The sequence below is a fragment of the Oryzias melastigma genome, linkage group LG9 (genome assembly GCF_002922805.2).
Source record: "Oryzias melastigma strain HK-1 linkage group LG9, ASM292280v2, whole genome shotgun sequence".
Classification (NCBI taxonomy): domain Eukaryota; kingdom Metazoa; phylum Chordata; class Actinopteri; order Beloniformes; family Adrianichthyidae; genus Oryzias; species Oryzias melastigma.
In genome coordinates this window covers 32,509,871-32,532,398 of record NC_050520.1, presented here as the reverse complement: position 1 = coordinate 32,532,398, position 22,528 = coordinate 32,509,871, and the positions used below count along the sequence as shown (strand labels likewise).

The following is a 22,528-nucleotide window of genomic DNA, read 5'->3' as shown; positions in this document are numbered from 1 at the left end:
ATGTTTATATTGACTCGAAAGAAATAAAACGATTAATGCTCTCTGCGGAGAAGGTGGGTGTGTTTTCGTTGTAGTCTGAGGGCGGAGCCTTGCCGCACAGACTCTTCCTGCAGGGAGCAGTGCTGACATCAGCACGTTTCCACCCGCTCGTTTTCGTGGGTATGGGAGGGACTGCTTCAGATAGCGCAGGTTTTTAGAGGATTACTCTTAAATGCATGAACGAAATAACGTTTTGGGGTTCTTTATGGTGAGGAATGACAGTAAAATGCATTGAAAACCTCAAAAAGTAGAATTTGATGGTCTGACTTTAAACACTGATTTTTTTTTACTGCTTAAGCCATGTTCTGTCATGTTCAGTTGTTGAAAAAAAGTCAAACGTTGGCTCATTGCGCCATCACTCTGCGTCACTTACAGCTGATCTGGAGCAGCGTGCGTCACTGGTGTCGGTCCAGCTTGACCTTGCTCTTTGGAGCTGGGCTTGGAGCCGCAGCGAGCCGTGTTTGGAGCTATTCATTTCTGTTTAAATATAAATATATATATTTTTTGCAATATTTTCATTATTCTAAATTATAGTTCTGTGTGACATAATTTTCAAATTGTTTAGTCAAATTAAACTATTTAAAGGTATCCTTTTGGTAATATAATTGCAGTTCCGTAGAAAACAAAGATCATTAATGGATCATCAACCTCACTTTGAAATTGTGTTATTTGTATCTTATAATCCTCTGAAAGCTAAGTTATAGTTAGATAGATAGACATCTTCATTAAATAAATATAATAATATATAATAATAATGACAATATATAATAGTATATAATAATAATAAATATAATATTATATAATATAATAAATATAGTTACTAAGGAACATTTATTTACCAAGTTTGTGTATTTTTTTTAAACTTGACTACCCCTTTTAATAGATTTTTATGCTTGCTATATATATATATATATATATATATATTTGTGTCCAAATGTATTTTTGCTTCTAATCTTACTCAATTTTGAACAGACTGATTATTGTTAAATAATTATTTCTGATGTAATGTTTTCCTAAACTGTTGATTTTAATTTTAGAGCTAAATATTGTATGGAGTCAATTTTCTGATTGTAAAAATAGCATAATAAAGTGACATATTTGTTAATAATTGAGTTAGTTTTCTCTTTGTATTACTCTGTGACGTAACTCTAAAGCGCATGCGCCCAAGCCATACAGGAAGTAAACAGCGATTCGCTTTCCAGGGGCGCGTGGCTACAACGGAGAGCGGGAAACGGTGAATTTAAACAGTTATTTGACTTTTCATGAGTTTATTCTGTGATTGGGCGTGTCAAATTGAACGTTCTATCAACCACAACATTAAATTACTATCTCGTTATATCGTAAGGCGTGTAAAGAGGCCCCGAATGTTCTCTGGGGGGCTACAATCGCCAGGTGGTTGCTAACATGGACATAAAGGTCGCATCAACCAAAGTATGGCTATCTATCTTTTTAATGTGACTTTATAGCTGTTCAGATCAAGTTATGTGATCGGAACATAGAAAGTGTGACGCATCCAAGAAGGTAACGGAAACGGTCATACGTGACTTCCGCTAAAGTTCAAATTCAGCTTCCCTCTCTGATAAGGACAGAATAACACAATAAATTATGTATTGAAAAGAACTTTTAAGATGAGATTTGCATATGAAGAAAAAAAATGTATTTTTGTGTTAAAAACATTTAAACTATTCATCATTTTTTAAATGTATTTATTTAATGCAGTTAGTAGTTTATGAGGGTATTTTTATTTCAGTTCTTCTATTTTTTCCATTTTAGTCAAATAAGAAAAAAAAAAACTTTTTGGTCCGCTTTTACATAGTAGTCTGTTTGATGTAGTTTTTAAAAAGCAACAATCTTAAACATCAAAATAAACCAAGAAAAGAAGAAAATTTAAAAAGAAAAAAAAAATCCAACTACATAAATCAAATCAAATACTGAGGTTCTGATCAAAGTTTTTGCCATCAACAATGGTAAAAAAGTATTCTTGCATTTTTTTTTCTAGTTTAAATGTGGTCAAGAATAAGCAGATCCTTATGTAATGTATTTAAAAAAAATGTAAAAACCTGTTTTCATGTAAGCAAATGTGTCCAAGTGTTAATAGCGCATTAAAAACTAAATCAAACAACATACTACCCAAATAGTATATACCTAAAGTATAAATAAGTTATATCTGTATATAAACTGGAAATTGTGTGCAGTAAAAAAATTCTTCCAAAAACCGCTGACACATGCATTCATAAAACAGATGATCCATTGTTTCTATATTATCTTCAGCTCATTGGATGAGTAGATGTCATTTATAATTTTTAAATGATTTTCTTTGAACAGGAAATGGAACAAATTAAGACCTTGAAAGCAGGATTTGAACATTATTATTAATCAGACTGGAGGATGTTTAGAGCACAGAGGGATTGCTTTTATCAGACTTTTAGATTGTTTTCTGTCATTTAACTTAGAAATACTACTAACAAATTAAGTGTTCCAATACCTTTTTGAATGACCACACCCAGATCTAACCAATTCCTGTAAAATAAAGTGTTTTTCTATATAAAATGTCCTGACAATTCCATATTGCTATTCCCCAGTTATGTTTGCATATCTGTTTACAAAATAATAACACGTGTAGAAGGAAAGTAGAAAGTTGTTTATAGACATAACTACATTTTTATTGCATTGCATTTTATTGTCATTGCATTATTTTAAATATCTACATTAATCAATTTCAATCATCCTATCTAAACTCTCAAACTATAGTTTTCTTAAGTCTATCATCATTATGATCTTGAACTATTGCTCATTTCATCATGAAGGAAGTTTTGTTTTCACAGATGAAACAAAAATTTGATTGGTTTATTGTATTTCTACTTCTGTAAATACTTTTAAGTCTGAGTGTAGCAAGTGTTTCAGAGTGGTGATGGCAGAAATTAATCCAAACGTCAAATCATTTACCATTGTTCCTGATAAAAATTAATCTCCCGGCAACAAAGTGCCACAATGACATTTAGTGGCTGAAAACATTATTTTTAACATGTTGAGCTTTAAAAACTAGACTTTTTTGCTATAACACGCGTAATTCTAAATAAGCTTTTGTAAAGCAAAGGATTAATACACCATAAATCTGTGTATTGAACCCCATTGTTTATCCTTTAGTAGTATGGGGACTTTTTAAGCTTTTTTTCTATTTTACAATTTGCTCCAATGTGTCTTTAACATTGTTTTTTTTTGTGGCAGTATTTGATCTCCGTCTTTATATTACAATCCCAGCTTCTTTCATTTTCTGTGACATTTTGATTTTATGACAAAATTTCACCTAAAATGTGTATTCTGTGTGGTATTTTAGATCATTTTTTTTCCTGGAAAAATTACAAAAATTTAGTTGCAACAGTTTTATGTGTTATAGCAAAAGATCTAACATGTAGAGACAAAACAAAGTCAAAACAATGTTAAAAATTCCCAAGAAAACAGACAAAGTTCCACTCAAAATTCCAATGATTTTACATAATACAAATATGTTTGTTTTAAACCAAAAATTTCAAAGCTAAAACTTTTTGAAGTCTTCACATTATATTGGATGAAAGTGTCATTTTATAGCTATTTTTTTAAGCGTACCAACATGATCTAATCTCTTACAGGTTAAGCATCAGTGCCACCTCTCATTATGATGGAGACGATCAAAAAGTCACCTTTCTCAAAGAAAATAAGTCTTGAGACTCCTCCTAGTCCTGTCAATATCAGCACTCCAGTGAAAAAGAAGAAAAAAAAGGATAAAGAAATAGTTTCTCCTTCTATTGATGTTCCTTCAAGCCACAAGAAAAAAGAAAAGAAAAGAGAATATGAGGACTTCAAACCTTTATTTGATTCTGATGAACTGACAATCAGCCATAACAAGAATAATAAGAAAAAGAAAATTAATAAAGAAATATTTTCTCCTTCTATTGATGTACCTTCAAACCACAAGAAAAAGAGAAAAAAGAAAAGAGACGAAGAGGAAGAGGACTTCAAACCTTTATCTGATTCTGATGAACTGATAGACAGTCATACAAAAAAGAGGAAAAAGGAGGGGGAGGTCAGCATCTCCATCTCTGGTGATGAACTGATGGTCAAAAAAAAGAAGAAAGAGAATTTAATGGACAACTCGGAGAAGGAAGGGAGTATTGCACGTGAGACGGAGAAAAGAAAAAATAGAAACACCAACAGACTGAACAAAGACGAGGTTGTCGTGGCAACGGTCAGCAAGCATAAAGACTCCAGCATCGACGCTGCAGCCAGAAATACAAAGAAGAAGAAGAAGAAGAAAGATGAAACTGATGTTGAGGGAAATTCACAGGAAGAAGAGACGCCTAAACACAAGAAGTCAAAACAGGCGAGCAGCGCCATGGCAGCAGAACATGTAAACAACGAGATGGATGTGACTGTTTCTCTGGAAACTAGTATCAGCAGCTCAGCCACGAAAAACGATGGAATCAGAAAGAAGTCATGGAAAGAAAGGGCTGCTGCAAAACAGACTAAGCGTGGAAAAAGCTTGAGCAGAAATAAAACTGTATCTTCTATGAACGAGTAAGTAGCTTCAATCATTCCAGTAGTTTATAGAAAATGTGTACTTTTCTAGAAGAAGCTCCACTTCGAACGTCTTTTGAGACCAGGAAAGCAAAGACCTGCATGGATCTAGTCATCTATTTGATGCATCAGAATTGAGCGGAACAGGGAGCATGTGCCCTGCCCAGTGTATTTTAAAGGTCACAAATAAGCTCTTTTAAATAAGTCTTCTCCTGATTCACAATGATTTTAAACCTAATTTTCTTGATATTTGTCCATCATCAAAAAAACTGGCCAAAAGAACATGTAAAAATTATGCATTTTCTGTGCGATTAATTAATCGTGACCTGTAATTAATTAATCAATTTTAATCGCATTAACTCAATAATTGCTGTTAAAAGCCTCATTTTGAGGTATTATATTTAAATGTGTGACAATGTGGAGCAGTAAAAGATGAAAGAAAAACTAAAATGGTGGCTTTATTAATTTGTTTTTATTCTAAAAGTCTTCAAACTTTTTCTTTGACACTATTGAGGGATCATCTTGTTTTCAATGTTGCACAAAAAATGTTTAGGCCAGAGTGCTCTAATTTATCACCTCAAAAAACAGTAGAAACACTTCTGAGCAATCCAAAAAATAATGATATTTCTTATTAATACCATGATTCAAATGTTGATATACATTATTCCACAATTTACCAAAACAGTAGTAAAGTCACGAAAGGGATTTTATGATTTCTTTAAACCTGTTGGGGGAAAATTTGATCATTTTAAAGACTGGGAGAAAGCAGAAAAGAAACGGAAGAGAATCTAAGAAGGAAGAAATGAAACACAGCAGAGAAATTGAGCTATGTAGACTGTTATTTTTTAAATTAACTTTTGCTAGAACCAAAAAAAGTGAGTAGAGTTGAACTTTCCCTCAAAAATTTTGATTTTTTTTTTTTTTTTACTTCTGACAACGATCTCCTTTCTCAAAAAGAAGCAAAGCTGTTACCATGAGAATGTGCTGCACTGCATATTAAACAGTGCTTTTGTTAAAAAAAAAAAGACTAAAAACAGGCCTATAACAGGACTGGAGTTCTAATGATTTATTTGATATTTATATTTTTTCTTAAATGACCATGAAAAGAGCGAGATACAATGCTCATTCAGGTGTGCATAACACAGAGGTAACCACCCAACGCAAAAATTAGATTAACGTGATTAAAAATAGTAACGCACTAAAATGTAAGTTATTAAATAATCATGATTAACGTGATAAAATGACTGCTCTAGTAAAAAATACCACTTTTATTGAGCAAGTCTTTTTTAAAAAGATAAAATCCTAAAGATAAAATAATGGTTTGATGTATCCATAAATGTCCCTCTGTGATGGTCTCGTGTTCTCTCAGGTTGGACTTGGATCTCGTCGGTCAGCTGGAGGAGTTTGTCCCAGATGTCAGGAATAAATCTGCTCCTGAAATTATGAAGTTGCTACGATACGATCTCCATCGCTTCAGGGACTTTAAACAGAAAGGTACAGAAAGCTACTGGAAATATGGTTTTCATGTCATCACGTTCAGGGAGTCACACTCGTGTTGTATCGTGCAGGTGTGCCCCTCCGCTCGGGACGATTCACGGTTCCAGAGAATCATCAAATTGAACAAAACATGGCAGACTTTATTGCTCTGACGAATATGGGTTCAGCCGAACAGGTTCTGTTCCCTCAAAGGTTCAAAGAACAAGCACCAAAGATCCGGAAGCTGAAAATCCTGCATTGCTTTTTTGAGAAAATTGGTGAGTTCTTCAGTTTTTGATGTTGGTCCTTCAATAACCGTGTTCAGAGTTGTACCAACGTGTTTGCTTTGTTCTGGCAGCGGAGGGCATCCCTCGGCCCTGCCATCAAGTCTACACGCGAGCAAAGAAGATCTTTGACATCCGGAACCACATGGGAAGGTGCGGCCTCCACCACTCAGTCTTGCCTCTGTTCCCGTCTTTGCCCTCTGGTTTCATCCTCACACCATTTGGCTCTCAGGTTCTCGGAGGATGAGCTCCATTCCCTCCAGAAGCTCCACCAACTCCACGGCAACGACTGGAAAGCAATGTCGGACAAGATGGACCGGAGCGTCTACGCGCTGCAGAAGCGCTTCGTTTGTCTCGGTAAGAGCTGACCTCTGACCCGCTCCCGTCAGAGCCGGACCTCCACCTCTCACCCCTGCTTTTGTGTGCAGCTCCTGCACACGGCCCGTGGAGCGAGGACGAAGAGTCCCGGCTGAAGCAGGCTATCCGGGATCACTTGGAGACTGTGTTCCAGGAGAGTTTAGGTTCTGGTCTGACCATGGACCAGCTCTGCAGCAACCTGCCATGGCAGAAGATCAGCCAGAAGGTTGAGACCAGACACTGGAACCAGTGCCGTCTGAAGTGGTTAGTGGACCGGAACTTTCCTCAGATCTGACTGCAGTTGTAGACCCAATGATACAGACTACTACCAAAGTTCTGTTTGTTTCTGATCCTGAAGTAGATTCTTTACTAACCTGTGTTTGCCAAAAACGATATCAGATGATGAAATGAAAGTGTCATTCTACGCTCTACTTCCCTCATCAAACATCTATTTTTTCCTCAGTAGTAGAATGTTTTTCTGTGCTGATAACAGCGTCTGTATCATCAATAGAGACTCCAAAACTGCACATCAACAATGCTGTCATCGTGTTGTTACCTGTTGTTCATTTGGTGCAGAAATCTCTTCATCTTTGGCTTCATTGCTGGTTTCTGTGTTCAGGATGTTGTGATAATGTGTCAGTGTGTGCATACCTGAAGCTTCGGGTGGAGGCAGAGCAAATTGTGACATTGTTGCTGTTTACCTTCAGAAGGATTCCAGCTTTTACCTAAATAATTCTTAGTCGCAAAGGAATGCTGGTTGTTGTGTTTTTGTAAACATGGCCTCTGGCGCTATGATCTCTCCTTTGTGTTGCAGGTTTAACCTTTTGAATAAAATAACGAAGGGCAAATTGCCAAGAGGACCTGAAGGTTATAAGGCCAAAATCCTTCTAATAAACACGTAAGTTTACACAACACACCCAGTGTTTAGAATTACAGTATTAAAACCACTCCCATCATCTTATCGGCTATTTTCAGTGTTTGGAAGACATACGGCGTTACATTTCCCCTCTAGCGTACAGTATATCAAACTCCACACATGCAATAAAAAGTTCCACAGGCACAATTCTGCCTCCAAGAATCATTTGTTTTTCAAAGTAAAATTAAAAAAGGACTATTTCATATTAATATCATGTTCTAAACTATTACAGAGGAACAGATGTGTGTTCCCAATAAAGTGTTAAATCAAAAATGGAACAAACAGACAAAGAACTTTTAAATTTAATATTTTAAGATTTCTGACACCAAAATACTTCTGCTCCTAATGAACATTTAAACATTTATTTTCTGAGAGTTCCTCTTTTTGTGATTCCCCCAGCCTCACATTTAAAAGCTTAGAAAATGAATTTAAGTGTTCAATATCTGTTTGCTTCATTTTTGATTTTTTTCTTAAAGATGGGAATATCAAAAAAAAATTCTACAATAGTTTAGAAATAGATAAATAAATAAAGCAGTCTTTTTTCCCTCTTTTCATTTTTAGTTTTTATTTGAAAAACGATTGATGCGTGGGTATTTCCAGGTTTTTGTATCCTTCGATTTGAGATTCAAACGGGGGCCCAGGAGAAGCTGCACGAGTCCACAGTCCTCCACGAGGGGGCGGAACTAGTTTTAGGTGAGAGAGAATACTTTTACAGAGGAGCAGGAGAGGTCACAGGAGCGTAAGAATACGAGCATGGAGGAGGAGTTTCACGCAGGACTAGAGGAGTGGGTGGAGTCTGTCTTGCGCTCCTCGCGTGCGTGGAGTTTGATATACGCTTTGGCGCCAATTTAACGCCACAAAGACGTGTCATTTCTAGGACATAGTTTCTGCAGAGCAGTAGCAGTTCAACACAAATTCACCTCTGAGTTGTGGGCAGGACTGGTGGCACCGAGCAACTCCGCCCCCCTCCCCGTCACCCATCTCTTTACACACCCTCTTGCCAGCTTACAGTCCCTCACAACCCCAACCTAACAGTACTGGTGCAACAAAAATAGTGATCAATATCAGAGCTGAGCCTCAAATGCAGCAAAAAAAGCTAATTGTGATTAATCTCAATTAATTTTTTCCTAGATTCGCCATTAATTAGTTCAATTTTTTTTAATTGATTCCCAGCCCTAGTTCTTAACACTGTTACCATGTCTAAATGTTAAATGTGTCACTGCTTTTGACAAAGACTGCTGCTGCTGTGCCAGGAGGACAAACTGGGCGGGTTAACAGCAGAATAAGAGCCTCTAATTGGCTCACACGCTTTCATGTTTTATAATAGCCGACCTTGTTTTCCCCTCACACACAAACACCAAACAGGTGGAAGAAGCTGCAGACTTGGCGAGTCCGGACCAGCCTGACGGAAAGTTTGAATTTTCTAGGTGGAGATATAAGCACTACTTTAGATTTGTTGAGGGCAAAGGCAAGAACGTGCATGTAGAGAGAACATTGTGTTCAGGAGAGACAGAATAAATGCTCCAGACTGGCTTGGTGATGTTTGAATGTTATTTTTTATTGTCCACAAAATACCTGTATGTAAAAATATTGAAGGTTGCATAAGTACATTTCTATTTTACTCATGTCAATTGACTTTTGAAAACTGGGGGAAAAAAATATATTATTTTTTTTTTACCACTTTTTTTCCGCAGTAAAGCAAAAGTAACTAGTTACTTTGTTCAGATTAAAGATGAGACTGACCATCATGCTCTATCTGTTTGGGTCAGGTTATTCTCCATGTCCGTGGACGACCTAGCAGACATCGAATGGGATGAAGTGGCTTGTGCTGTTGGGTGAGAAGTTTTTTGGGTTTCACAAAATACACTGACTCAGTGGTTCCACTTGAAGCACAATAGTATCAGTTTTGATTCATTACATTTAATTAAAAAATGTTAAATTAAAGACCTATTAGTTTTAACAATTAGATGTTTTTAGGAGGTGAATGCAGGAAAGCAGGTTTAGACAGAGATGATGGTAAAACGATGCTGAGGTTGGAGACACCAGGGAAGAGGCTTAGAAGACCTCAGAGGAGGTTCATAGATGTAGTAGACCATGAGAGGGATGCAGAGAAGATCTGTGCTGCCCTCTAGAGGTGGAGCTGAAAGGTAAAGGTGGAATCCCTATCCTGTCCTGAACACCAATTTATGGTTTTCCCTTCTCATACGTTGTGCAGTTTTGTTCTTAAATGATTGAAGCTGTTATTTCTGTAGTGGAGTGTTACAATCTATTGACCGCACTGACTTCACAAAGGCCTCTGTTGATTTCAGTATGTCTGGACCTTTTTCCTCCAAGACGGAGGTTGTAGTCTTCTTCTGCTCTTTTCTTTACTGAGCAGCACATCTCTGCTTTTACTCTAACTGAAAGCTGGAAAAATGAAATCCAGCATTACTGCCAATGCCTCCTTTTTTAATGAAGCATCAAAAATGAGAACAGGAACAAGTTTGTGGAACTTCGGACATTTACTAAATCAAGCTAACCCACTTTAAAGCTGAAGTCTTTGCTAATCTAAATCAACTGTAGCACATTGTAGCTTCTTGAGGTGTGTGGAGCCAAACTGGGTAGAAGAAAAACTGTACAGTCATTTCAAATTATAACCTTTGTTTTTATTTATACAGGTAGGTCAATTGAGAACAATTTCTCATTCACAACGACAGCCTGAGTACGCATCAGCAGGAACAGCACAGCAGAGCAATAAGTTACAAACAGAAAAAAACATCACATCAATAATTCAAATATTTACAATAAAAAGTCTAAAGGAGGCACCAAGTTATGATTGCAATAAAAAGAAAGAAGGAAACCATTAAAAAAAGTTTAAAACCTCTGCATTCATCACTTACACACAAGATGTGCTCCCAATCCCCAGAATGGTACCAGTCTGTGGGGAAGTCTAATCTGATACTGAAAGAGGTTTTATTTTGAAAAACTACTGGATTCTCTCCATCACATCCAACTCATTCTTGACGCAGGTCAAGTCGCTCGGTCAGGTGCCAAAAATCCATCCACTACTTTCTTAAAGTGGCTGAACTGACGGCAAACCCCCAAACTAGCAAGGTTAACAAAAGCAAACAAATTTGAAAAGTTTTTCCACAGGAAAGAGTCATTGAGGAAACAGAAGAACAACCTTTGACTTCAAAATAAAAGAAAGCTGTATTTTACAGAGAAAAACCAGGAGTCTTGACTTCAAATCTGGATTTATTGCAAACACTATAATAGTGCTGCAGAATATTCCAACTGAATCTGGCAACAGAGAAAAAATATGGCACCCAAAAATGAATAGCCGGAAGTCCCTCCCCCTGCCGGAGCAAGCCGCAAGAAAAAGGTTTTGACTTTTTTTCCCCGTTTCTTCTCTCTTTTATTGACCCTTTTGCCGTTTTTTTCTCTGTGACACTCTCTGCCACAGAGGAAATAAAATGACATTTCATGGCTCTGATCAGCTGATTCACAGAGAAAAAAACAGCCTTTCTCTGGAGGTAAACAGGTGTCGTTATTCAACACTTGTTGAAAGAAATAAATCAATTAACGTTCTCCGTCCCATTTGAAGCTCATCTTATGAACTAAACTTCTAGACAGTTAGAGTTTATTCACATGTAAAAGCTGAAAAACTGATAGTTCTGAAAGGTTTTCCCAAAGTTTAGTAAATTTCCGCTAACAAGCTACAGTTACGATTACCTCTTCTAGCTACAGATTGATTCTGGGGCCATCTTCCATGAGACCAGAGGCCTCTCGAATATACCAGCTGTCAAATGTACAATACTGCTAACAAAGTTCCTCAAATGGTGGTTTTGGGTTATTAATACATTTATAAAATACCGGTTTTAGTGAGCAATTTTTTTTTTAATCCATTGCTCCTCAAAACTTGGATGAGGCTGAAGTTGGCGTCCTACATGAAATCTAGAGTAAAGTTTAAAGCAGCTGCAGATATTTTACTCAGAATGAAAATGAATTTTACCCTCAAAGGTTTAGGGGAACTGGGAAACGCTCACTTCAGTCGCTCTGTGAAAATGTTCCCCTGACCTAAAGGAGCAGTGAGTTCAAGAACTCAGAAGTACTCTGTTAGTTAGTTAGTACGGCTGGAACTTGGCTCTAATGTCTAATTGTGGTGCTGAGAGTTCTCTGTATAAGTAGATTCCATGTGGGCTAACAGTGAACCTGTGTTGTTTTGCAGCAATGTAACCCCCATGTGTGTGCAGAGGATGTTTCACAGACTGAAGGTCACCAAAGTCCCAAACTGGAGCAGAATGTCGTATGGAGGTGAGGACTGCAGCTCAGTTTACCACGATCAACATAAAAAGTTGGTCTAAGAGCACGTCTTTCCAGAGAATACTCTAAAATGTTCTCATTTCATTTAACTCAAATGTTGAAAAACAAGCCCATTAGAAATGAGTCAAAACATTTGAGCTCGCTGGCAGATTTTCTTTAAATGAGACAAAAAAAACCTACCGATGGGTTAAGAAAAAATAGTCTTTTTAAGGAGAAGCTCTGCTCACTTAGACGAAACATTCACGTGTTTAACCCATCACCAGAACTCTTGAGAGAATCCAGGTGGTGTTAGAAGATCTGAAACGCAGATTTAATAATGATTTGATTCAAAGCATAATCTGTGGTTGCTTTGAATAATCCACTTCACTGACCTAAAACTGATCCAGAACATCTTTATCCAAAACTTACACCAGTGTTACTCAGAGATAAATAGCAGGTGAAGGTTTCCAGATTCCTTGTATTAATTCTATAATAATCAAGTGAAAATTAAATTTGTGACAAACAAGTAAACAAGAATTTATGACAAATCCATTCACATTTTAGTTTGATAAAGTTCAGCCCACTGTTATTATTTTTTTTACTTTATTTCAAACAATGAAGTTAAACTCATAATTCAGACTGAATTAAGGGGAGTCAGTGTTGGTCAGAGAGATTAGTAAAAGTTAAGTATTTTATTTAGCCGCTGGAAAATTCAATGCTCACTTTGGACCGTATTTTGTTTCCATCCACCATTATGTGTGTTGTCAGCTGTGCTGGCTCTTAGTGATGACATCACATAAAGGTGGAGGAAATCAAGTTCTGTTAAAAAAATGCCCAAAAAATAGATTTAAAATAAAACTACTATCACTCAATCCAAACGCGTTCTTGCTGATATAATTGTTTTATTTCATTTTGAAACCATTTTATGTTGTATAGGTCAGAGGTGTTAAATTGATTTTGGTTCAGAGCTACATTCAACCTGTCAAGTGGGCCGGACCAGTAACTTAATACCAGAACAACCTATTATGGACAAATTGCTATCTGTAGCTTTGTTTTTTTTCTCTCAGTTGGAAAAATGTCTCAACAAACCTTAAGCCTTATCACTTATTATTATATTGTTTATTATGTTTATTTATGGATCTCTTGTCATGCAGGTCTTGAGGTTTCTTTGCTCCCTAGTGGTGAAATTGTGCATTGCAGTCATTTCTTTACAGAGCCATAACTCACAGAAATGGGCTAGAAACTAACTTTTTTCCCAAACATCCTTATGTTTTTTTCTTCATGACTGGACTGGATTAAACCATCTGTTTGACACCCCTAGTAAAGTTTGATTCAATTACCTGCTTGTCTCACATTGATCTGGCTGGACCATAGCAAATAAATTAATCAATTTAGTTGATTAGTTGTTACCCCTCTACTCTCTCGTAAAATCCACTTCTGAAAGAAGCTGAGGGGAACAAAGAAACAAAAAAAAGCAAAGACATTACTTATTCAATATGTATGTTTGTAATCTATTTTTTAATTTTCAAAGTATATTTTTAAAAGTCTCGACAGACATCGACATTCACTCGTCAGCATAAACTTTCTCCTCACAGCGCTCTATTTATTAAATTAAGGGTTCTTGTTTTGGGTTTCTCTCAGTGGACGGTTTCTGACAGTAATGTTCAGATAAACACTTGATCCTTTAGCATGACTCAGCAGAATGAACGTCTTCACAGTTCCTTGATTTCCGTGTGTTTTCCTGTGGTTCTAACTGGTGACCCGGATCCACAGACATCATCACCTTCCTGAAGGACCACGTGGTTCCAGCTCTGCAGGAGAAGCTGAGCTCCTGCAGCTCTACACCAGACTCCCAGGAACCGCAGGAGGAGGTCAAGTACCAGCTGTCCCAAATCCTCAGCACGGACAATGATTTAGAGGTGGATAACACTTGACCCCAGCCGGTCGGGACTTGGCCATTTTTTCCAGTGTGTTTTTTTTTTTGTTTTTTTTTTAGCGGACATCGTCACACTCTGACTGATCATTACTATTAAGAACCGGAGCCACAATTGTAAAATGTATCGTCTCTTATCAAAGTCAAATACAGATAACCTGAGAGATCAGGAAAAGGGGATTGTGGGTAATGTCTTTCACTTGTGAGTGATGGCCTGTAGGGTGCTCGTCCTCTTCATGATGTTTGGGACAAAAAGGAGTCCAGAAGCTCTTTCGATGGTTTCTATGGGAACCAGGAAACTCTCCAGAGGAATCTGCTCATCGACGGGTTCATTCGGTAAAACGTACGACCGGAGCTCCACCCCCCTGCCGTCCGCCTGCTCCAGGATCAGCACCTGTGGAGACGGCGCAGAGCTGAAGCCACTGTCCTCACAGATTCACATTTCATTCACAAAAAAGGAAAATAGGATCAAATCATTAGAGCAATACATTCCCAGAAACAGCTGTGATTTATCAGCCGTTCTTAGTTTATGACTCATGAATTGACGTAATGAGCAGAAGTGATGTGAACAGCTGGATTGTTTTTAAAGGTTATGCGGCTGTCACGAGCCTCCATGAAGGTTGAGGTGGACACATGAGGACTGTCCTGATCCTCGGGATCTACTGCTCAGCTCATTTTCAAGCCCCGCCCCCTTTTGATTACCTGATCTAAGAGTTCAATCAGAGCCAAATGGAATGATAGTTTAAGAATCAGGATTTCTACAGATTTAAGGATGGTTGAGACTTGCTTTTTTTTTTTAAATATCAATTTAGATAAAATGTAAATTTTTTTGAGAAAAAAACATTTGGTCTGAGTTTTATAAGCACACTGTACATAACACTGTTTATGAATAAAATAAAAACCCTCAGTGTGATGTGACACTTTAATCCCACTTGATCATCTTTTGATTTATGTTAAAAGTGTTCCCAGTGGTCTTCATTATGATTATGTGGGGTTTTTTAGGCCAAATTAAAAAATAAATAAATTCTAGAACAGTTTCTGCAGAGCAGCAGGAGTTCATTAGAAATTCACCTCTGAGCTGTGAGTAGGACTAAGGGGTCAAAACAACCCCCCTTTTCTTCCATCTTGCTGAGAGCTCTCTGTTTACACACACCACCACTAGCTTACAACCCCAGCCTAACATTAGCGGTACAACAAAAACATTGAAGCAATCAGCCGTTCAGTTTACATCCAGATACCAGCTACAATGAAAACAAAGACGTTCATGGATCTATTTGTCTACAGCTGGATGCATCAGAATTTTCCAAAACTATATTTTTTTGCATCAGTTCCTGATCTACAACACTTTTAATGAAGAAATACTCAGAAATTGAATTTTAAGATTCATTTTCTGTCTTCAATGATATAAATGTCACAAGAGCATATCGAAAACACTATTTTATTCAAGCAGATCCTTAAAGAGTAACTAAACCCTAAATGTACTTTTTTTCGTCTGTTAACTTCTATAAATGGGGCTTTGAAAGTCTTGTCTGCTGGTTGTTGCCAATTTAAAAAAAAAATAAAATAAACATGTTTAATTCTTGAAAATATAATCAAAAACCGTCTTTGTGCTGCCCCCTACAGGTTGAATTGCAGTTGAATTTCCATTTATTATGACTGCTTACAACACAGATTTTCTCAATCCAATGTTTTCATTTTGAAAAAATGTTTCTTTACAGGTAGTTAATCTCTTTAACTGACTCTTAATCTAAACAATATGATTTCCATGTGTGGTTTGTTCATCTTCAGCATAAAGTCTGCATGTTAGTGTTCAGTGGATTTACTACAGTTCAAAGGAAAAGGTAAAACGTCCTCCAGTGCTGGACTGACATTTAAAACACAGCACAACTGCTCTGTTGATGGCAGGAGAAAGTCACCTTGAAGAAGTGTGTTGGCACTGCCACGTGGTTTCTCCCGATGACCTGGTATCGCACGTAGAGTTTTCGATTCGATTCTTGTCTAAAACACAAACCGTTTCTGCAGGTTATGGAAAAGCCAAAGAGTGATTCTTTGGACTTTAAAAAGCCTCATTCCTGGAGAATTATCGTCTCGAGTCGTGAACACATGAATGTAAAGAGGAGGACTGAGGTCACCTGGGCAGGTAGAGTGGACCGGTGCACACATAGACGTTGAGGTAGCGCTTCGTCAGAGAGCGGCACAGCTTCTCCAGGTTGTTCCAAGTTTTCTGGTTGAGGTGAGGGTTCTGGACACACAAGGACATCAGAAAACCGTTACTGCAGAGGATTTACAACCAGAATAAATAGATAAATAACAGGAAGTAGATTAGAGAGCTAGAAACATCACAGGTGGCTCTCATGTCTGCACCTGTGGAGCCACATTGCTCAAGTAGAAGGTGTCCTCCATTGCTTTCTGACTCCACTTGTGATTGGCTGCAGCGGCTAGGTGACCTCTGTCAAAGCCACTCCCCTTGTAGTCAGCGTTGGTGGCTCTGTGGAAAACGTGCACGCTACACAGGAAACATAAGTGTGAACTTCAGAGCTACACCGCCCCTCTGATGTTTAGCTGCTCCTCTCACTCACCTGTCGTCCTCTTTAAACTCGCAGTACTTCCGGTCCGATTGGCCAGTGAGGGCGGCGGGATTCAGCCTCTCGATGACCCAGTTTGCCGTGCGTGTGCGAGGATCGTAGGATGTGACGTAGGACTCTCTGGTTTTGACGTTGACCAGCGAGGGGAAGCCGTATTTCATCACGGCTCCCGATCCACCCGAGCTCTCCTGCAGAGAAGCGCGTATTCAGAACGCCGCGTCACACAGGAAATCACCAGCTTCTGACTCACGCCTCCTGCTTTTCCTCGGGTTACCACGCTGGAACTGTTACTGCAAACTATCCGTGCAAAGATTTCAAATCATGTTTCAACAATCAAGATATTTCTGCAGGTTTGGAATTTTTGCTCTACACCTTTCCAAGCCTTTCCTCAAAATCAGCTGACTCGACAATGTTTATGTCCCACTAAAAGCTAGGATCTAGAAATGTAAAAAATTAATATTAAATTGAGTCAAAATCCTTTTTGTTTCAAACTCTTGACAACAAAAAAACTCCAATTAAAACTCAAGAAAATCAAATTTCACTGCGATTTTTGATTAAATTTTAATTATATTTTGTTAAACTTCAATAAACATTGACAACTTTATTATTTTGGAAACAAAAATATACATTTATTTTCTAAGAATAAGTGCTAGTTTTCATTAAAATGAACTATAAGTCATAAAAAATAAATAATAATTATTTGCTTAGAACAACCAAAAAAATACTTATCATTGGCATGGATAGCATTCATTGAAAGTAATTCTATTCAACAGTTATATTTTATTTTTCCCTTTTTGAATACTTGTGGGAATTAATTATTTTTAGATTTTTAAATATTATAAAATTGTTTATTACAAATGACTTACTCCATGAACAGATAATTTTACTACTTTTTTGAGATTTTCTTCTTAAGATTTGTGTCCTTGTTACGGCCCCTGGCTTGCTAGGCCTGTGTGTGTCTGTAGGTATGTATGTATTATGTATGTATGTCTATTTGTTTAGCCTTTTACAGCTTCCTTGAAAGGCCAGCAGTGGTTGCTGTTGGCTCCGCCTCCCTCAAGGAAACCATCTCTCCTCCCTCCACTCACCTTCACCAATTACCAGGCCAGGACGGGAGGAGATAAAAGAAGAGGCCCAACCTGGAAGAGGTGGCGGCTGAAATTCCAGAGGGAATCAGTTTCTTCAGCCTGCCCCTGTTGTCGGCCTCAGCTCCTAGATAAGCCTGTTTGGCCTGGTGTTGCCCTTCCTGTGAATTTAGTTTTGGGACTTTGGTTTTTCCTGATATTGTGATTTGCTTTTGGTTTTGTATTTATGTTAATGTCTACCTGATGCTAAAAAGCCTGCGATTCTGAGTTTGTAAACCTTCTCCCCTCATTATTGACTACTTGTGTTGGGTTTAGTTTAAGTTTTTTTGTAATAAACGGCCCAGCTGCCAATCTTATTTGATCCCTCCCGGTTTCTTTTTTCTATATGTTGCACCTTTGGGACATAACAGTCCTTTTCCTATTTTTAGGCAACTTATTTTTACATTTGATGATAGAAAGAGAATTTTGTGCAGCAGCTCAAAGTAATCCAAAGTGTTGCTGTCATTGAAGCAACCAAAACTTTCCTCCATCATAGAGAGCATCACTAACTCTGAGGAGGAACAAACCTTTACTGAGTTAGAAGATCTTAAAGTAACTAAACATCTGCTCAAAAACTCCAATAACTGCTCTAAAAAGAGATGTCTCAAAGACTTAAAAACATGCCCCTAATTGGAACATCACTTAGTGGCCTTGTGCTGGAGTGTCCAACCTGAGACTGTAAGGTCTTGAGTTCAAATTCATATCAGGACAATTGTTACAAAACTGAAGATAAAAAGGCTGCATTCAACAAATATGCATAGATTTAACCAGACTATAAAATTAAACACAGTTTTGTGTAGATATATGCAGAAACAGTTTTTCTCATGTGTTATTCAAATAAGTTGTGCTATTTTATTTATTACAAATAAATAAGGATCTTTCATTGTTTCTGCCTTAGAAATCACATCTACTTGGTATGTTTAAACAGATTTTCAGTGCAAAGATCTGAAAATCATTATGGAAAAGAGAAAATAATAATATAAAGTTAATGTAAAGTCTAAGAAAACTGTAAATCCTGTTAAAAGGCATTGAAAGAACTTGAAAGTGCACAGATTTGAAAGAGTTAATGATGAGAACAATTCTATTTATAAAAAATCTTTTTTAGATAAGTAAAGTGATATGAAGCAAGTAAAAATGACTTGATTTATAACAAACAGCCATTCCTCTAGATTCTTAATTTAAACAGGAGAAAGGACAGGTAAACACACCTGTCCTGATCGTCTTCTTGCTCAGTTTTGAAGCCAGACATATTTTATAATTTAAATTAAATAACTCATATTTACTCACAATATTATTTAGATTTCAGGTTTTCAGCACTCATGGCACATTCAAATGTAATAATAATACTCGATTGTTTTAGTTTCCTTCCAAATGAAGTGAACCTGTTATACTAGAGGACATGGTGAGCACGTGACCGGGCTCTACCGGCTGCAGACTCACCGTCAGCGCGGAGGCTTCGACCGCAGGAACCGGGACGACCGGAAGTCTGCTCAGCAGACCGGAGTCCTGACCCTCATGCCCGGACCCCCCGCTCCAAACGCGGCTCGCTGCGGCTCCAAGCCCAGCTCCGAAGAGCAAGGTCAAGCCGGACCGACACCAGCGACGCATGCTGCTCCAGATCAGCTGTAAGCGACGCAGAGTGATGACGCAATGAGCTGGCGTTCGACTGGAAGTGTATTATGAGGTGCTTTTTTTTTTTAATTTAATCTTTGTGGTCTTCTTGCAGATCCAGATTAAAGTGAAATGATGGGAGAGCCAAGCTTTGTGATAACACTTATTTCTGATTTTTTTTTCCCTCTAGAAATGTATTTTATTGTCTTTGCAATCAGGGTTGCTGTACCAAAACAATGTTATTGTTCCTAAAAGGGGATTTTATGTTGGGTTAATTGAGGTTATCATGAGGAGAAAACCAAATCTTCCTGATCCTAAAACTTTATAACGCAGAATGAAAATCACAGTAAAATACTTTATTAAAAAACACTCAAACTTCACAGTAGTACAAAAATCATTGTATTTTAGATTTTTTTGGACAAACATGTATTTTTTAAAACCAAAACACCCTAAACAAAAGTTTTCCTTTAGCAACAGCACTGGCTCTGAACACCTAAACCTCGTGAAAACTATTACAAGAGGAGAGGACAACTGGAAATTCAGCATTTGGAAGTTCTGAAATACAAAGTTCTAAATTGTAGATTTATCTAAAAACAACAAAAACAGCTTTTTTAATGAAAATATTGAGATATGTCAGAAAACCTGCAACAGTAGCAGTGAGAAAAAACAAAACAAAACGTACAAACCCTTAGCCACCATTACCAGTGTTTCATGAGGGACAGTTCAGCTTCCACTCAAAATGATTTGGGTTTGTGGGGCAAGAAAACTGCAACAAAACAATCTGTGTAAATGTGTTCATGTTTTTTAATCCTATGATTCACAGCTCTGTATTGATGCCTTTTTTTTGGCAGAAATACAAACGGCAATCTAGAAACATCACTAACATAAGAATGTAAACAGAAATGACAAAAGAAAGAACAATTTGCAATGGCAAATATTAATGCATTGGATTTTGTGTTGCAAAAGCGCTTTTTTAAATAAACAATTAGAAATCGTTTTAAATGGAAAAAAAAAAAATCAGCTTTAACCATTGACTGTATAAGACCTGGACTGAGTGAGACGTCACCCGTAGAAAACGACTTGTTTCCGGTTCCAGCAAAATGTTGATTCAGTCAACATTTTTCTGTGATTATGGCCGCGGCCATGTTGGAACCAGAGGCCATCAGTAAGCAGTGATCGGTCTGAGTCAGTATTTCTATAACAACCACTCTCCAATCAGAAGTGAGCTTGTTAGAAGACCACACCCCTTCCACTGAAACAGCCTCGGGAGAATTTGTCAACAACGCTTTGAAAGTTCGACACTAGACTACATACTTTGAGGCATCTGATTGGTCAGTTTATATCTCGACTAACTTGCAATAAAGAAAAAAAGAAAAAGAAAAAAGATTTAAAAAAAAAATGCTTAAAAAAATATCAAAGATTTTGAATTTTTTGAACCAGTTGGTACTTCCTGTTTGAAATGTGAGGGAGGAAGAGTCACTCAGTCCAGTTCTCTTATACAGTCAACAGGTTTAATCCATTTATAGAAACAAAACCTTCACCACTTTTAAGTAACAGCTAAAAAAGTCCTAACATTGTTGATATCAGTCTAACTGATGTTCTGTCCATCAAAGTAAACTATTTAAGTAAAAAGCTTTTGAATTAGACAAAAATACAGCTGATTATCTAGTTGTGTCGATGAACGACACAATCAGATCCTCATATCACAGATAAAATGACTCTTTATGCAGTATTGTTGACATTGTAGAATACTGCCGCAACTCTGGTCAACCTATACATTTCTGGGCTTTATTTATTTAAAGTTTGTTTAGTTGAGCTAAAACAAAGTTTGATTTCAGCAGAAGTCTTTCAGAAGGCTGTCATTGACAGTTTCTGTTCATTTGCACCACATGGAGATAGTCTTAACATACTGATGCAGAGAAGGAGCAGCACAGAGGAAAAACTTGGGTTTTTTGTGTTTGATCCTGGTGGTGTTCAGTTTGGTGACCTCAAACAGCTGATAAAATGATGCTATGACTTGTGTTTCAAAGACACAAGAACAGAGAATGACATTGACTTTAATGAGGCTCTACTTTCAGATCAACTGGGTAAAAGATAAGAGGACAGTAAAAAATATTTATTTTTCATTGCAGAAACATGTGCCATCTTTGGGGGCAAGAATCTGGAGGCGATTTTGTGGGAAATGTTGCATAAGTAGAAGCAAAGGGTCTTTGTTTAAGTACTGGTTTGGATTTGAAGCATAAAAGCTCCTCCAGGATAGAAACTCTGCAAAAACCCACAATTCCATGGATACAAGAATTGATCTTATGTTAAAACTTTTTGAGCTTTAAAGTGTATTATATTGTTCAAACTTCATTTTAAAGAACCCCAAAGCCGTGTGTTTATCCGTTTACACAATCCTGAGTAATCCTCTAAAAACCTGCGCTCTCAACAGCAGCCCCTCCCATACCCACAAAAACGAGCGAGTCCTCATTCTGACATCACAGAGTGAGACCGCCTCTTTCAGGAAGAGTCTGCTCTGACAGCACCGCCCCAGTCTAACACAATTTCTCCATGAAGCTAGTGGTGATCAGCCAAAATCTTTCATTTTAGATGCGGAATACCGAATATTTTCCAGTTCTATCCCATCTACAATAACGTTTATTATTGGGAGGTTTGCCTCATAACATTGCATTTATACTCTCACAGTTAAGGTCTTGACAAATATGCTGGATCTCATTTTCATAGATTACTCAGAAGAATCAAAGAAACATCTATGCATATTAATTTTACAGTAGCTGAGTTTTTCTGATACAGAAGTATGCAATATGTCATTAAATCCATATTCCTCTTGTAATTACACTTTACAAAAGATGGGTTACATATGATTGTTTGAACCTCTATATCACATGTGTTAAAGTCAAGGCCCGGGGGCCGGATCTGGCCCTCCAAGTAATTATATCCGACCCTCCAGATCCTTTATTTTTTATTGTTATTATTGGTTGATGTTATCTTGTGCTTATTTTTAACTTGTATAATTTTGACAAAATGTATTTTTATGGAGAGTAAACTATTGAAAGTTATTTAAGGTTTAAGTTGATTTATTCTAGAATAATATTTCTGCATTTTTATTATTCATAATTATGTAAAAAAATTACAGTTTTAAAAATTGGCATTCTGCTAGCTTTTTGGACTATTTTGGCATTTACTAAGATTTTTTAGGCTATTTTGGAGTTTAGCTAATATTTTAGCTACATGCTAGCTGTTTTGGCTAATTTAGGCTTTTTTCAGTTTTTATGCTATTTCAAGTCAATGTATTTTTTCAGCTGCATGCTAGCTGTTTTGACCAAGTCAGTGAGTGTTTTTTTTTTTAGTTTTTTAGGCTAATT

The 22,528-nt window shown here is 37.2% G+C and overlaps 2 protein-coding genes across 3 annotated transcripts; one reads left to right on the top strand and one right to left on the bottom strand.

Moving 5' to 3' along the window:
• Nucleotides 1–1,168: 1,168 nt before the first annotated feature.
• On the top strand, nucleotides 1,169–14,020 carry LOC112148116 (transcription termination factor 1). Of its 2 annotated transcripts, none has more exons than XM_024274926.2 (11): nucleotides 1,169–1,273; nucleotides 3,669–4,593; nucleotides 5,963–6,087; nucleotides 6,162–6,347; nucleotides 6,428–6,506; nucleotides 6,586–6,710; nucleotides 6,782–6,974; nucleotides 7,525–7,608; nucleotides 9,396–9,461; nucleotides 11,834–11,919; nucleotides 13,681–14,020. In XM_024274926.2, exons 2-11 carry the CDS (start codon nucleotides 3,695–3,697, stop codon nucleotides 13,839–13,841), a joined length of 2,004 nt encoding a protein of 667 aa, XP_024130694.1. In that variant the 5' UTR covers nucleotides 1,169–1,273; nucleotides 3,669–3,694; the 3' UTR covers nucleotides 13,842–14,020. The 2 variants fall into 2 exon arrangements, with proteins under 2 accessions (XP_024130694.1, XP_024130695.1); XM_024274927.2 differs by lacking the exon at nucleotides 1,169–1,273 and adding an exon at nucleotides 1,295–1,470.
• Nucleotides 13,442–19,218, bottom strand: endog (endonuclease G). Its single transcript, XM_024274929.2, has 6 exons — nucleotides 18,990–19,218; nucleotides 16,420–16,613; nucleotides 16,205–16,346; nucleotides 15,973–16,082; nucleotides 15,757–15,838; nucleotides 13,442–14,234 (listed from the first exon to the last, which is right to left on the bottom strand). Exons 1-6 carry the CDS (start codon nucleotides 19,155–19,157, stop codon nucleotides 14,037–14,039), a joined length of 894 nt encoding a protein of 297 aa, XP_024130697.1. The 5' UTR covers nucleotides 19,158–19,218; the 3' UTR covers nucleotides 13,442–14,036.
• Nucleotides 19,219–22,528: the final 3,310 nt, after the last annotated feature.

Excerpts from the sequence above, each read along its gene's own strand:
- LOC112148116 (XM_024274926.2), top strand. The coding sequence starts at position 3,695 with ATGATGGAGACGATCAAAAAGTCACCTTTCTCAAAGAAAATAAGTCTT. Across the intron at positions 6,975-7,524 it reads AACCAGTGCCGTCTGAAGTG|GTTTAACCTTTTGAATAAAA; the intron begins GTTAGTGGACCG and ends TTTGTGTTGCAG. Across the intron at positions 7,609-9,395 it reads AAAATCCTTCTAATAAACAC|GTTATTCTCCATGTCCGTGG; the intron begins GTAAGTTTACAC and ends TGTTTGGGTCAG.
- endog (XM_024274929.2), bottom strand. The coding sequence starts at position 19,157 with ATGCGTCGCTGGTGTCGGTCCGGCTTGACCTTGCTCTTCGGAGCTGGG. Across the intron at positions 16,614-18,989 it reads TCGAAGCCTCCGCGCTGACG|GAGAGCTCGGGTGGATCGGG; the intron begins GTGAGTCTGCAG and ends GCTTCTCTGCAG. Across the intron at positions 16,347-16,419 it reads GAGTTTAAAGAGGACGACAG|CGTGCACGTTTTCCACAGAG; the intron begins GTGAGTGAGAGG and ends TTTCCTGTGTAG.